Source organism: Monodelphis domestica, chromosome 6, assembly GCF_027887165.1.
Source record: "Monodelphis domestica isolate mMonDom1 chromosome 6, mMonDom1.pri, whole genome shotgun sequence".
Lineage (NCBI taxonomy): Eukaryota > Metazoa > Chordata > Mammalia > Didelphimorphia > Didelphidae > Monodelphis > Monodelphis domestica.
Window position 1 is genome coordinate 196,693,895 of NC_077232.1, and position 14,568 is coordinate 196,708,462.

The 14,568-nt window shown below is 35.6% G+C and overlaps 1 protein-coding gene and 1 long non-coding RNA gene across 30 annotated transcripts in view; one reads left to right on the forward strand and one right to left on the reverse strand.

Annotated features, from left to right (window-relative positions):
- Positions 1 to 11,070, reverse strand: part of LOC103103534 (uncharacterized) — a 46,344-nt gene extending 35,274 nt beyond the window's left edge. For all 11 annotated transcript variants that reach the window (XR_008912924.1, XR_008912933.1, XR_008912932.1 and 8 more), the window contains exons 1-2: positions 10,946 to 11,070; positions 10,325 to 10,483 (exon numbers count right to left, since the gene is read on the reverse strand). This is a non-coding gene — a long non-coding RNA (uncharacterized LOC103103534). The remainder of the gene's footprint in view (positions 1 to 10,324; positions 10,484 to 10,945) is intronic.
- Positions 1 to 14,568, forward strand: part of RAPGEF2 (Rap guanine nucleotide exchange factor 2) — a 315,781-nt gene that overhangs the window by 282,965 nt on the left and 18,248 nt on the right. For 17 of the 19 annotated variants that reach the window (XM_056802818.1, XM_056802822.1, XM_056802824.1 and 14 more), the window contains 8 exons: positions 488 to 645; positions 2,119 to 2,359; positions 3,850 to 4,233; positions 6,207 to 6,418; positions 6,520 to 6,643; positions 7,425 to 7,448; positions 8,535 to 8,758; positions 11,905 to 12,117. In XM_056802818.1, the coding sequence (XP_056658796.1) occupies positions 488 to 645; positions 2,119 to 2,359; positions 3,850 to 4,233; positions 6,207 to 6,418; positions 6,520 to 6,643; positions 7,425 to 7,448; positions 8,535 to 8,758; positions 11,905 to 12,117 (1,580 nt within the window). The remainder of the gene's footprint in view (positions 1 to 487; positions 646 to 2,118; positions 2,360 to 3,849; positions 4,234 to 6,206; positions 6,419 to 6,519; positions 6,644 to 7,424; positions 7,449 to 8,534; positions 8,759 to 11,904; positions 12,118 to 14,568) is intronic. The other 2 variants (XM_056802820.1, XM_056802821.1) reach the window with 1 other exon arrangement.

Genomic DNA, 14,568 nt, shown 5'->3' on the forward strand with positions numbered 1-14,568 from the left:
TTTGGATAGAATGAGTTATAAAGTTCAGTGAGCAGATGTAAAAGTATTTCATTTGCCAATTGAATATATTCCTAATGAGTTTTTTCTCAAGTCAATTCCACTCAGTTACCAAACCATATCTTTTCTTGAGTATTGTGCCATTTTGAGACACACTTGCTGCCAATATTGGTCATTTTCTAGTAGTATTAAATAGTTAGAGTGATAATAGCATTTATTGAACACCAATAGAGAGTGTGTGTGTGGTTGAGAAGAATTCATTCTCAAGAGAGTCAGCATGTCCTGCAGGCTGAAAAATTGCAGATTCTGTTAGGTCTAAAGACTACTATAGTAGATGTAATGACTGGATTAAATGTATGTGTTTATTATAAGTAGATTTTTGTTGTTGCTCTGGTTCTCAAATGTGGGTGTCGCATATCTGATGGCTCATAAAAACTGACATCATTTTGAACTTCCTGATAGACTATTTGCTATTTTATTTCTTGCTCAGTGATATTGGAATTGGCCAGTCTCAAGACGACAGCATTGTAGGATTACGGCAGACAAAGCACATCCCAACGGCATTACCTGTCAGTGGAACCTTATCATCTAGTAATCCTGATTTATTGCAGTCACATCACCGCATTTTAGATTTCAATACCACTCCAGGTGAGCACTATGTTCTTTACCTTTTGTTTTTGTGCTCTCTATCCTTTCTTTTAATTTTTTAAAAGCAACTTTTGGTTATTAACATATAAGAGAACTCTGTTCATTTGAAAAGTTTCTTAAGCAGATGATCATGTCTTTTCTTAGGGGTAAATATTTATATCAGGCTCTTATGTGGTTCTGAGTACTATTCTCTATTTTCCAAATTGAATTTCAAATACTTTTATGTTGCTATTTTTAAGTATCCTTTCGTTAAGATCAATTTAGTTGTTGAAGATGAAAAAATGTTAATTATAACTTAGATTACTAGGATTATGTGTTACTTTTATGGTTAATGACCTCCATTATTATACTGTTGTTTTATTATAATATTGTCTATTATATTACCTTTAGATTGAGAATGCTTAACCTTTTTTTGTGTATATCCTGGACCCCTTTGTCATTCTGCTTAAATCTGTAAAACCCCTTTTCAAAACAGTTTTAAAAATGAATACAATATAATTACAATTGAACTAAAGGATTGCAATTGAAATAAATCTGCAATTCTTTTCTCGTATGAGTTCATGAAATTGCTGGAGTCTATTCACAGACTCTATGGTTCTGTGGATCCCAGATTCCCTACTTTACATATTCAAGGACCCTCCTCTCCTATTTGTATTTTATCCTACTTTGCCCCAGAAGGAAGATCATTTCCTGTACCCTCCCTCTACCTCCCATCTTCTCCAAACTCTTCCCAACCACCACCACCACTAGTATTTAGCCTAGTGTCCTGATAATGTCTTTTCAGGCTATAGATAATATCTCCTTTCTTAAATCTCCCATATAACTTCAGTTGGATCATTTTTATTTATCAATATGTACCAATATTTTATTTTTGTGTTTTGTTTCATCCTCCCTTTTAGACTACAAGCTTTTGGGGAATAGAGACTATATATCTTGCTTCATCTTTGTAGCCCCAGGGTCTACCATAGTGCTCAGAATATAGTAGCCATATTAACTGTATGCAGAATAGAATCAACTAAAGTAAATTGTAGTGGGCCATATTAGGAAAAAGAAAATAGAGATTTGTACTTTTGATATTTATTTTCATTATGATATTTTAAGTTTGCTGAGCCAACATAACCATGATTCCTTTAATAATGATGTGATAATCTCATTCCAAACCCTTGCCATATCCTCGGAAGCACAATTTCATTCCCTACTTGAGTTACTTGACTTTGATTCAAAGTGTGTCTTCTTGCCTAAACATCATTGGCATATATTTCAGGGAAAGCTTATAGAATTTGTCTATCTTTCATATGTATAGAGATCAAGTCATGACTTAGGGAAAGCTCAAATTGAGGGAAGAAGAAAAAAAGTCTGACATTATTGACCATATTCAAGTTTTCAGGTCTTCTCTTTCAGTGGACTCCAAATTGTATCCCTGTATTTTTGGACCCCATAGTATTCATGTTTGACTTATCTTTTTTTCCTTAGATTTACCAGACCAAGTTTTAAGGGTTTTTAAGGCAGACCAGCAAAGCCGCTACATCATGATCAGCAAGGACACGACAGCAAAGGAAGTGGTCATTCAGGCCATCAGGGAATTTGCTGTGACTGCCACACCTGATCAGTACTCCTTGTGTGAGGTCTCTGTTACTCCTGAGGGAGTAATTAAACAAAGAAGACTCCCAGATCAGCTTTCCAAACTGGCTGACCGAATACAACTGAGTGGAAGGTAGACAATCATAGAATACATGATATCCTTTTTTTTATCCTTCAAGGGTTATTTTTAAATTACTTTTCTTGCTCCAAAATGACTTAGGGTAATCATCCATGATTATAGAGTTGGATTTTCACTATAATTCCCTCCCCTTCTAGTTTTCAGAGAGATGTTTGGAATGGAGTAGTCTTATAAATGAATACATTTACCAGCCCTTCCTCCTCTTTTTTTTTAAACAGCCTTCCTCCCCCAGGAATTGTTTCATAACTAATAAAGTAAATCAATTGCACATTCTATAGTGTTCTTTTGACATAAATAATTACTTGCCCTGGGAAAATGTGCAAATGGCAAGACTGATTTCAATGCATAATCCAAGAAGGGCACCCAATATTCCATATCCACTTCTTCTCTTTAGGGAAAGTGCCCTGGGAAAACTTCTGTTTCATAAATCCACGAAACACATGAATAGTTTCATTTTTTAACAATATGACAAATTAACCCTGTCATTGCTGAAGCTAAGAATTCAGCTAAATTCCTACAAGGAAACAAGCTGAATGAAAAGAATTTCTAGAAGTAAGAAATCTTCAGTTTTAGTTTTATTAGTAACTGGTCATATAATTAATGTGAGCCTCAGTTTCCACACTTAAATAATGGGGGATGGCTATAATACTACTTGACCTTTGATATGGCCTTGTACATTACAAAGGGCTTTATATACATTATTTTAATTGTTGTAATAAGACTTGCTGCACCTTTCTTACAGGTTTGTTCTCAAGTTAGCCATTGAAAATTTGTCTATCTTCTTGTCCTTAAAGAATCTATACTATAGAGGCTTTGTATTTCAGTAAAATAAAATAAGCCTGAGTTCATCTCAGGTGAAATTCACTCATATTAAATTCTGCCTATTGATAATTACCTGCCCCTCTGTACAAGACTCCTTGGAGATCCTAGTTTCATTCTCATTCATCAGTTGAGAAAATGGGAAACAATAGAGGAGCTCAAAGGACATCCTAGTGCCAAAATGCCTCTTGCTTTGGATGCAAAGGCAAAAAAGAAGTGCTTTAAATCTTGTTTACTACCCTATGGTCAGAACATTCTTTCCAGCTGAGAAAACTAGAATGAGGCCCACAGAGATTCACTTCCAAAGCTTTCCAGCCTCCTTTCCCAGAGCCCTTAACCTTGGTTCATTTGAATGAGAATAACTTTCAATTACATTAGGAGAGAAAGTAATAGAGGAAAGTAAGTAAAGGAAGGAGAAAGAAATGGGGCGAAAGAAGGTAATTGCTACGATTTAAAAAAAAGAAATTCAATTTGACTTTTCAGTCAAAAATTGTTGCCAGTGTCTATATGGCACTGTTTTCTGTTGGGTGAGAAAGTGGGCATATTTACTCCTGTAATCAGATATTGTTGTCAATAGTCCCAGATGAATTTTCATTGGAATCCTTTCATAAATGACTGAATTAATCTTTTGAAAGATTTTTGCATTGACATTTTGTTTCACATAGGTATTATCTGAAAAACAACATGGAGACAGAAACCCTTTGTTCAGATGAAGATGCCCAGGAGTTGTTGCGAGAAAGTCAGATTTCACTATTACAGCTCAGCACTGTTGAAGTCGCTACGCAACTCTCTATGCGGAATTTTGAACTTTTTCGTAACATCGAACCCACAGAGTACATTGATGATTTGTTTAAGCTCAAATCAAAAACTAGCTGTGCCAACTTGAAAAAATTTGAGGAAGTTATTAACCAGGAAACATTTTGGGTAGCATCTGAAATCTTACGAGAGACCAACCAGCTAAAGAGGATGAAGACGATTAAACATTTCATCAAGATAGCATTACACTGTAGGGAGTGCAAGAATTTTAACTCAATGTTTGCAATCATCAGGTAAAGGGATGAAGGTGGTTTTTGTCTGTCTTCTGATTTAATCCAGTTTATTAATTCAATCTAATTATCAAACTGAAGATTAAGAAGTATCTTAAAGGATATTTGTAGCATTCATTGCTTCTTCAGGTTTGAATGGTGAACTGAACTACTGGACAGCTCTTCCTCTGGGCTTTGATCTTGAAGTAAATGATCTTATTAAAACAAATTTAAGATTTAGGCTTTGAGGACCTTGACTTCAGCCTATGAGAAAACAGAAGGTGAATGGTATAATGCACTCAGCATCTTCTAAGTAGAAGAATTTGCATGTTTTAGAAGTGACTCAAAATTGGAGATATTTTGTGTCGGGATACATCACCATCATTATTAATGTTTCACTTATTTTATAGCATGTGATCTGGGCTGCTAAATGGCTCAGTGGGTAGAGAACTAAGCCTAGAGATATGGGAGGACCTGGATTCAAATGTGACCTCAGAGACTTTTTTTAGCTGCGTAACCCTGGACAAATCACTTAACTCTCTTTTGCCTAGCCCTAACTGTTCTTCTGCCTTGGAACCAATACTGAGTATTGCTTCTAAGACAGAAGATAAGGGTTTAAAGAAATAAAAAAAACTGATTACTTTTATTACAAAATATTCATTGATATACAACAAGATATTATTAAGTTTTGCTTCACCTGAACTCCTGCTCCTGTGCCTTCCAGTGCTATGCAAGTAGCTCTAGGTTCTTCGAGCCATGACATGTGAGCAGGGTGATGTCATGGAATGAGTGCTATATAAATGGAGATTTGAACTTCATCCCCCAGAAGTCCCTTAGTATTTCCCAGAATTCCTTTTAATCTCTCCATGTTGCATGTTTGCATTTGTGTACGTTCTGAGGCTCCACCTCCCTTTCCTTCTCTTCTCTTGCGACGGGGCTGGATTTAGGTAGTTCTTTTACTTTAGTTATTAATATTTTAATTTTAAAATAGTTAGTTATTGGATATTAATTTTAGTCTTTACAGTACTGAACATGGAGCTAGTGGAGAGCCCAGTTGGAATCCTTACTCCAACTCTTTTTTTTTTTTAATCCCTACCTTCCGTCTTGGAATCAATATTGTGTATTGGTTCCAAGGCAGAAGAGTGGTAAGGGCTAGGCAATGGGGGTCAAGTGACTTGCCCAGGGTCACACAGCTAGGACGTGTCTGAGACCAGATTTGAACGTAAGACCCCCGTCTCTAGGCCTAGCTCTCAATCCACTGAGCTACCCAGCTGCCCTCCTTACTCCAACTCTTATTAGCTATGCGATCCTAAACTTGTCATTTCACCACTGAGTCCTAGTTTCTTCATTTATTGAATTTTTATTATTGCTCAGTTGTTTGTCATGTTAGACTCTTTGTGATCACATTGAGGTTTTCTTGGCAAGTGGTTTGCCATTTTCTTTTACAGCTCATTTGACAGATGAGGAAACTGAGGTAAATAGGATATATTGACTTGCCCAGGATACCCAGCCATTAAGCGGCTGAGGCCATATTTAATCCAGAATCTTCCTGACATCAGGATCAGTGCTATATCCATCGCACCGTCTTGCTACCCTCATTTATAAGGATAATAATATTTCTTCTTTGCAAGCCTGATGGAAAGCCAGCACTAAGTAAATGTTAAAATTATATAGCATATGAGTTGTTAATAAATTAAATAAGAGTATGTCAAGAGATTCTCTGTAACCTTCTAAGTTGAGGACATTCATCACCACAAATTGGCCTTCAGGGGATGCCTTTTTTTCTTTTTGGCCACAGCAACTCACAAGACAGTTTTCTACATCTTGGAGGGAGTACAAAGTTTGCCCTCACCAACTAGTACCCACATGGATGTGATTGCTTGAAGAATACTATATTTTATACGTTATATCTGTCTATATCTGTCTTCATATACTTCACGTGCTATACATAGTCATTCTGAAGTGTCAGCTAATTTATCTTTTCAATTGTCTTCCAGTGGCCTAAACTTGGCACCAGTTGCAAGACTTCGAACTACTTGGGAAAAACTTCCTAGCAAATATGAAAAGTTATTTCAGGATCTCCAGGACCTGTTCGATCCCTCTAGAAACATGGCAAAATATCGCAATGTCCTAAACAGCCAGAACCTACAGCCTCCCATAATCCCTCTTTTCCCTGTAATCAAGAAAGATCTTACATTCCTTCATGAAGGTAATTTGGAAATCTCTTTGTTTTGTTTCTTTTCCTTCTTGTGGAGAATTTAGGAACAAATATCCATCTGGATTCCTTTTTTTTTTCCATTTTAACTACAGGAAATGATTCAAAAGTGGATGGCTTGGTTAATTTTGAAAAGCTGAGAATGATTGCAAAAGAAATTCGCCATGTTGGTCGAATGGCTTCAGTTAACATGGATCCAGCCCTAATGTTTAGAACTAGGTATGTTTTTCACATTTCATAGCACATAAAATATCTTGAAGGTCTTGTAGACTTCAAATTAAATTTAGAAAAAATATGAACATTATATCCTATATGCTCTTTAACAGAAACTGTATTGGAACATGGTAAGCCCCTAGCATAAAGAATTAAAAACAAAAATTTTCTGAAGTAGCACCAACCACAGTTTTAACAGTTATTAAAGGGCATTTTTCTTTTCATTTTATTGTCTCCTATATTTAAGAATTGATCCATTAGCTTATATAGTTCACACAGTTTTGAAGCTAAAACTTCAAAGGATATTTTGTAGATTAAAAAATCTAAGTGACTTAATTGTTGATAAGATGATATTTTGGTTCTATACAACTAATGAATATAATTAATCCAGCTAAATTGTTAGCTTTATTTTTTTTTTAATTAACTGGTTTTTATTTTTGTTTCAAAATTTCAATGATATGACTGGCATTTCATTGATGGCATTTAAATTTAATCTCCCTAGGAAGATACTTTTTTTTTTTTCATTTAGAAAAACATAAGGACTCTACTGTAGGTTTTCTACTTAGTATCATTTTGTTATATTTGCCACTTGAAATTAAAATAACTTGGTTAAGATGTATGTCTGATATGATGCTGTTAATGTTTGTGGGCTTCTAGAACACTTGCTTGTCCTGAGGTCCCTTCTTTCTGAGCTTGTGATCTTTCTCTCTCTCTCTCTCTCTCTCTCTCTCTCTCTCTCTCTCTCTCTCTCTATCCATGCATCAATCTTCATGGCTCTCACTTACAGGAAGAAGAAATGGAGGAGTTTGGGGTAAGTGGTTGGTGACAATGTCCAAAGATTTACATCCTGCTCTGTCTGTTTGCATATTTTTCTGTCTGCTCTTTGTGTTTTCTGATGCTTTAGCATTTTTTTTTCCTTTTGTTAACCCCTGTGCTCTGGCAGAATGTTAGATGACATACTGACATCATTTAATCCATTGGGGCTTTTGCTTTTGAGGTCATGAACATGAGAGCTGTGAAATAATTAACAATTACTTGGAGAAGAAATAGGGCAGACATACTTAAAAGCATACAGAATGGCTTGATCCTTATATAATTGGTATGCCTTAGAATAATCCAAATGTGGGGTCTTAGAGGGAAAGGAAGATTTTGCCCTGGAAATTCATATTTCCTTACTGTTTTAGAAATGAATATATATATATATATATACATATATATAAGATTGACCTCCAGATGTTAAAACTTAACATTTTTACAGCTCAACTAACTACTGTTTTCATCCTATAAGTCAATTCTTTTACATTTTTATTTTTTAACAATTTGTATGCCAAATAGTTTTCATACATGTGTTCAAGTTTGCATGACTACTGTACTCATATTAACTTATTGAATGCATTACTTACAAAAACTTACCATGTCCAACCCAAACAATAAGAAAAAAATACAGCAATTTGTGATCACAGCTACTTTTACTTAAATTCTGTTGGAAATTCTAAAATGTATATTTTTATTAACTATAGATTCCTAAAACAAAAAAAAAAACAAGTTAAATTATAAACTGGAATTCCTCTACTATAGTTTATATTTTTACATGAAATTTTAGAGATACTTGCTAGCTTGTATAAAAGAGCTAGTTTGAATTCTCTTCTGGATGTCTGAATTGGGAGCAGAATAATAGATACTTACATAATCCTGAGTTGCAATTATTTTTAGCCATATCAGTTTATTTTCTTTACCCATATTCATCTACCTTTTATTAGCTCTTTGACTTACTGGAATGAGGCATGTAAGCTTTTCAATATAGATTTACATCCATGCAACCCTTAGCATGTTTCTTATTAACTCAAGGAACTTTGTTTTAGAGTGAACTGCATTATCTTTTCTTTGTCTTCTCCAGGTCTCTTAGTCAAGGTAGTACAAATGCAGCAGTATTAGATGTCGCACAGACTGGTGGACACAAAAAGCGTGTACGCCGGAGTTCCTTCCTCAATGCCAAAAAACTATATGAAGATGCCCAAATGGCTCGCAAGGTTAAACAGTACCTGTCCAACTTGGATCTAGAAATGGATGAGGAGAGTCTTCAGACATTATCTTTGCAGTGTGAGCCTGCGACTAATACCTGTGAGTTATTTCTCCTGTAAAGGAGAGCTCCTAGGAAGAATGGAAGTTAGTAGACAACAAAAGTGGGCTTGGCTCCTTTTAGGAATCGGGGAAGCAACAAAAAGTTTGGAAAGAAAAACAGAGCATTTTGAGGGATCTGGGAAGGCTGGCTATAAACATTGTAATCTTTTTCAAGCTGTGAAATTTTATCTTTTGTGGAGGACTCATTTTGAGCCCTAAAATTTCAATGTCAGGCTAAGATATGAAGAAGTTACTTAATGAACACAATTACTGGGGTTTTATTTTTACTTTACTCTTCCTATATTTCATTCAAAAGGGTGTTTGGGGGGAGGTAAAGTTTCAAGGGAAATAATGTAGTTAGCCATATCATAGGATCTTTTTATTTTATTTTTTACTGTGAGTAGCTAAATTGACAGGTAAAAGAAAAGGTCTGGCTTGGAGGATTTTATATAAAATTTGGCTCAGCTTTAGTTGTAGTAAATAATCAGTTAGTCCAGACTTTCAAACAATTACAAAAAGTTAAGTGGGATAAATAATGTACTTGTCATCTTGCTCCCTACCAACATATATTCTAGTAATATAATTAATGAAATTAGCATTCTTTGCTCCCTGTCTGCCTAGATAAATTAGTTACTAATAAACTGAAAATAGCACTATTAGTTGAACTTGGCAAAGTATAACATAAAAAAATTGGTGCCATTATTTGAAGGAATTGTGTTCTGTTTCCTAAAAATGTGTTAAAGATTTCCTTTAGGAGGCAGAATTGTTTTTGGTTTATTCAATCACAAACTTAAATTTTTTTCTATTTGCTAAAGATGATTTTTAAAAAACGTTTTTAACGATTTCTAATATTATTTCATTTCCCAATAGCAACACTAGAATCCTTTATATTAATGTACAGTTGAACAAAACAAATGTTCTCATTGATCGTGTGCCACCTTCTTAACCAGCAGTCTGTGATCTGGAAAACCTCCCTAGGGGTCTGTCTGTAGGAACTGGCTCACACTATATCTTGAGAGCCAGTTGGTAAATTTTCAACATACACATTTTTTGTTAAACCCTTATCTTCTGTCTTAGAAACAATACTGTGTATTTGTTCCAAAGCAGAAGAGTATATGGTCTAGGCAATGGAGGTTAAGTGACTTGCCCAGAATCATGCAGATAAGAAGTGTTTGAGGCCAAATTTGAACCCAAGACCTTCCATCTCAGCCACCTGGCTACCCCCACTGTATACATTTATACTTTAAAATTTGCAAATGGTACACATTAGGGCTTGATTTATTTTGTTGCTTTTCTGGGGAAGAGGTGGAAAAAGTGTTAGTTATGCAAAGTCAAATTAAAAATGTGTTGGTGCCAACTTTTTTTTTTCCTTTCAGGAAAACCTATTGTTAAATATTTACCAGCATATCCCTGAACTTTCTTTGATGAAAAGGGAATTTGTATGTCTTTTGCAGTCATCATGCCCAAAACAAAATCCTTTCTCTCTTCCAAATTGGTGGTAGTAATAGGAACAAAGTCCAAATCACCTAGACTTGGTGTCATCCTTAAATCTTCATTTGTACTCACCCCACCTCTCTGTTCTGTTTTCTGCCTTTGTCTCTATCTTCACAACATCTTGTATATGTCCTCTTTTCTCCACTCCAAATCATCTGTACTTTGACAGTGACCTCGTGCTTGGCTCTGGCCAAGTATCTTCTCACTCCAATTTGACTTCCACTGCTGTACCTGCCAAAATTATTTCCCTAATTTAATAAACTGTGCCTATATCACACATCTTCCTATTCTCTAAATGTCAGTCTCTTACTTGAAAGATCAAGTATAAAATGCTGTTTGTCTGGCTTCTGATTTTGTCTTTTCACTGGTTGCCCTTGTAATAAGGAGATTTTAGGAGGGAAAGGGAAAGGGAAGGTTAAAAGATGCATCGCACTAACAAAATATAGATAAAAGGGGTTTATTAAACCAAACAGGGATAAAGGGAATCAGGGAGTGACTTATCTCTAACTACCCAGAATTTAACACACTAAGGTTTCTAATCTAAGCTTAATCTAACTAATTAAAAGGTAAATAAAAGATAAAGTCCAAAAGGATCAGGCTGAAGAATCCAATGTAGGGTCCTTACAAGATCCAGGAAGGGAGGAAGTTCACACCCTACTCACAACTGTCCACCAGTGTGAACAGGGAACTCACACTCAACTCAATCCAAGTCAGGCAGCTGCAGAGAGACTTTTTGACACACAGCCTCTCTGTCTGAATTCCAGTTTGAGAGAGACAGTTGTCAGTTCCCCCCAACTCTCTTAGAATCCTGACCCAGCCAGCTCTGAGGGCTGTCAATCAGTTTTGCAAACTTTCCTTGCTACACCCCTTGAGCTTGGAATGCTCTCTGTCTGTCTCTCCCCCCCCCCCCCCCCCATCTGTCTGTCTCTCTCCTTCTATTTTTTTCTCTCTCTCTCTCTTTTTCTCTGTCTCTTTCTATCTATATCTATCTCATAACTTCGCTGGTTTTCTTCAAGACTCAGTTCATTTCCTACTGTTTGCCAAAATCTTAAAAACTTAATGTTTATTTTTTTTTGTAAGATTAATATATTCTTTGGGGATAGGATAGGGGTGAGAATTGGGCTTGTTTTTTGCCATTGGTTTAAGGAATTCCCAGGTCAGTAAACTCTCAATATAGATGGCACCTTCCCTGAAATTTATTCTTGGAGCAACAAGGTGGCACAGTGGATAGACTACCAAGTCAGGAGGACCAAACTTTGTGACTCTGGGCTTGTCACTTTACTCTGTTTGCCTAGCCCTTAGAGTTTTTACTACGACAGAAAAGAAGAGTTTAAAAAAAAAAAAGATTTGCTTGAAGCATTGAGAAGTGATTTGACTGAGTTCACAGAGTTTTATTAAGTTCACAGAGTCTCATTAAGAAATGAGACTAAAACCTTAGTCTTATTGTCCCCCCTCCATACCACATGCCTCACAGATAATAGTTAAAGAAGTAAAAACTAGGGTATTCCATCAAAAATAATTTTATTTTCTGCTAATAGATATGTTCTTTAATGGTATTTCTGAAATAATCTTTTAAATAGTTATTAATACCTTGATTCCTCTTCTCCCTCCCCTCCCCACTTTTTTTTTTTCATGTACTTCAAAAAACATAGTGCCTAAGAATCCTGGAGAAAAGAAGTCTGGCAAACCAGATACATCCCCGGTTGCTTCACGGGCAGGAACACAGCAGAAGGCACAGGCACAGCCACCACCCCAACAGCAACCACCCCCCCCAACGCATAAAATAAACCCAGGATTGCAGGTTCCTGCTGTTTCACTCTATCCATCACGAAAAAAAGTACCTGTAAAGGATCTCCCCCCATTTGGTAGGTGATGCATGCCATGCTGTTGTAGTTGTGGTTTTTTCATATTTAGTAAATTTGCTCTATTCTGCTAGCACTGGGCAAATTCATGTATTTCTGAAAATTTATCAGGAATGCCATTTCTTAAAAGAATTTCAATAACCAATATTTTATATGATCATTTACTTTTATTCCAAATGTTTCTGGGTGTCTTGCATTGTCAACAGGTGGAAAAAATTCATTTACTTTAAAAATTGCATGTATTGTAGATTTTTCTAAATATTTATATTTTATTGAAAGCAAATAGTTACTTTGGGCATTAGCTCATTTGTCCACATGCAAAGATTCCTGAAGGCAGCAATAAGTTGAATGTAGTAGAAATTCTTAATACCATTATTTAACTTATTGGTCCTAATTTTTCCTTCTTTCTTCTTTTTTTTTAAAAACCATTTTAATCCATTTTGGAATTGATACTGTGTATTTATTGGTTCTAAAGCAGAAAAACAGAAGGGCTAGCCAGTGGGATTTAAATGACTTTTCCAGGGTCACACAGCTAGGAAGTGTTTGAATCCAGATTTGAACCCAGCCCCTTCATCTCTATGCTTGGCTCTCAATCTGCTGAACCATCTAGCTGCCTGCCTTGTGCCTAATTTTTTGTGAAGAATAGCTTGTTGGGTCTAAAGGCAGACTTTCTTATGCTGAAATATTGACTTTGTGGTTGGTGAAATACATTCTTTCAACTTTTAAGGAGCAAAATCATTACTCAGTTATTCCATTTAAAAAGTAATTTAGGGGTGATTAGGTGGCTTGCAGATAGAGAACCAGGCCTGGAGTGCAAAGGATCTGGTTCAAATTTGATCTCAGATGTATGACTGGGCAAGTCACATAATCCCATTTGTCTAGCTCTTGCCCCTCTTCTGCCTTAGAACTAACACTTTGTATCAATTCTAAGATAAAAACTAAGCATTTTTTTTTAAAAGAGAAGTAATTTGACATTCCACCCCCTACCCCTTCTGTTCTGGAACTGACTTTCTTTTATAGTAAGTGCATATTAATATGAGGGTTTTAAAATAACTTTGAAAAATATAATAGAAGGAGGTTTGGCATTAACCATTATGCATATTTTATTATAACTTAGCATCATAGGATCCTAGATTTAAAGATTTAATAGACTGTGGAAGGCATCTAGTTCAACCCCACCATTTTACAAATGGGAACATTGAGGGCCAGAGAGGTGAAGTGACTTAATTGAAGACCATACAGGTAATAAGAAGTAGATCTAAGACTCAAATTCAGGGTCAGTTATTCCAATTCTATCCTCTTTCTACTGTTTCCTTTTTAATATATAGATACACACATCTCTTCTTCTTCCATTATAACTTGGCACTACCCATTTTTTCCTGTACTTTTACACATCTCTTCCCTTTCACATATTCTCTGGATCCCATCCCTTTTTATCTCTTAAGGGATCCTCTTCCCAAATTTATTCCCATTCCAAGATCTTTATTCATTGGTTTCCTTTTCCCCCTCAATAATTAGAAAAGTTTCTCAGGAGTGAGGGAGAGGAGACACCTTTTATTTGAACTTACCACCTCTTTTAACCACATCCTCGTTGCTGCTAAAATTTCTCAAAATGAGTCGTCTATTCAAAGCCTCTATTTCCTTGTCACTCCTTTATTCTTTAACCCTTTATCCAACTTCCATTTTTCCATTTCCCTGAAACTGCCCTTTGGAAGAGCCACACTGATCTTTTAACTAAATCTCTTGAACGACAGGTGCTGAATCCTCATTTTGCTTGATTTTCTTTGTCCACTTAACACAGTTCATCATCCCATTCCTCTTACAATTTTCCTTTCTCTAACATGACACCATACTCTACTAGTTTTCTTCATATCTCTGTCTAATCCAGTTGTCTCACAGTCCAAGAATTGACCTCTGATTTCACCAATGAAGAGATAGCCCTGTTTGGGAAACTATCTATTAATGTATATCAGCAACTATTTTGTAATTCCTAGGCTTAGTGAGTGACTTTGGATACTTAAAAGGTTCAGTGGTTTGTATGGATTTACAGAACCATTATGTGTTACCCATAGGATTTGAATTCAGGTCTTCATCCCTTTCTACCATTATTCCAACCTATCTTTTATATCTAGTACATCAACATATTCAGGCAATTTTTTTCCTTTGCTTTAATTCTTAGATTTTCCCTTCTTATTTCATTTATTAATGGTCTAGATCCTCAACACTAATCACTCCAACTTCTGACTAATGTATCTATCATCAGTCTTTTCTGTTTCTAATTTCAGTAAATACTGCTTTCCACAGACTTCTCTGCCTCAGTCAATCAATTAATAGTTATTTATTAAGTACCTCCTATCCTCCAAGCTCTGAATCAAGTCTCTGTTCTTAAGCCTATTTTTCAAGGTTGTAGAAAAGTTTGTCTTACCATATCCTCTTTTCTCTGTAATGTTCTCA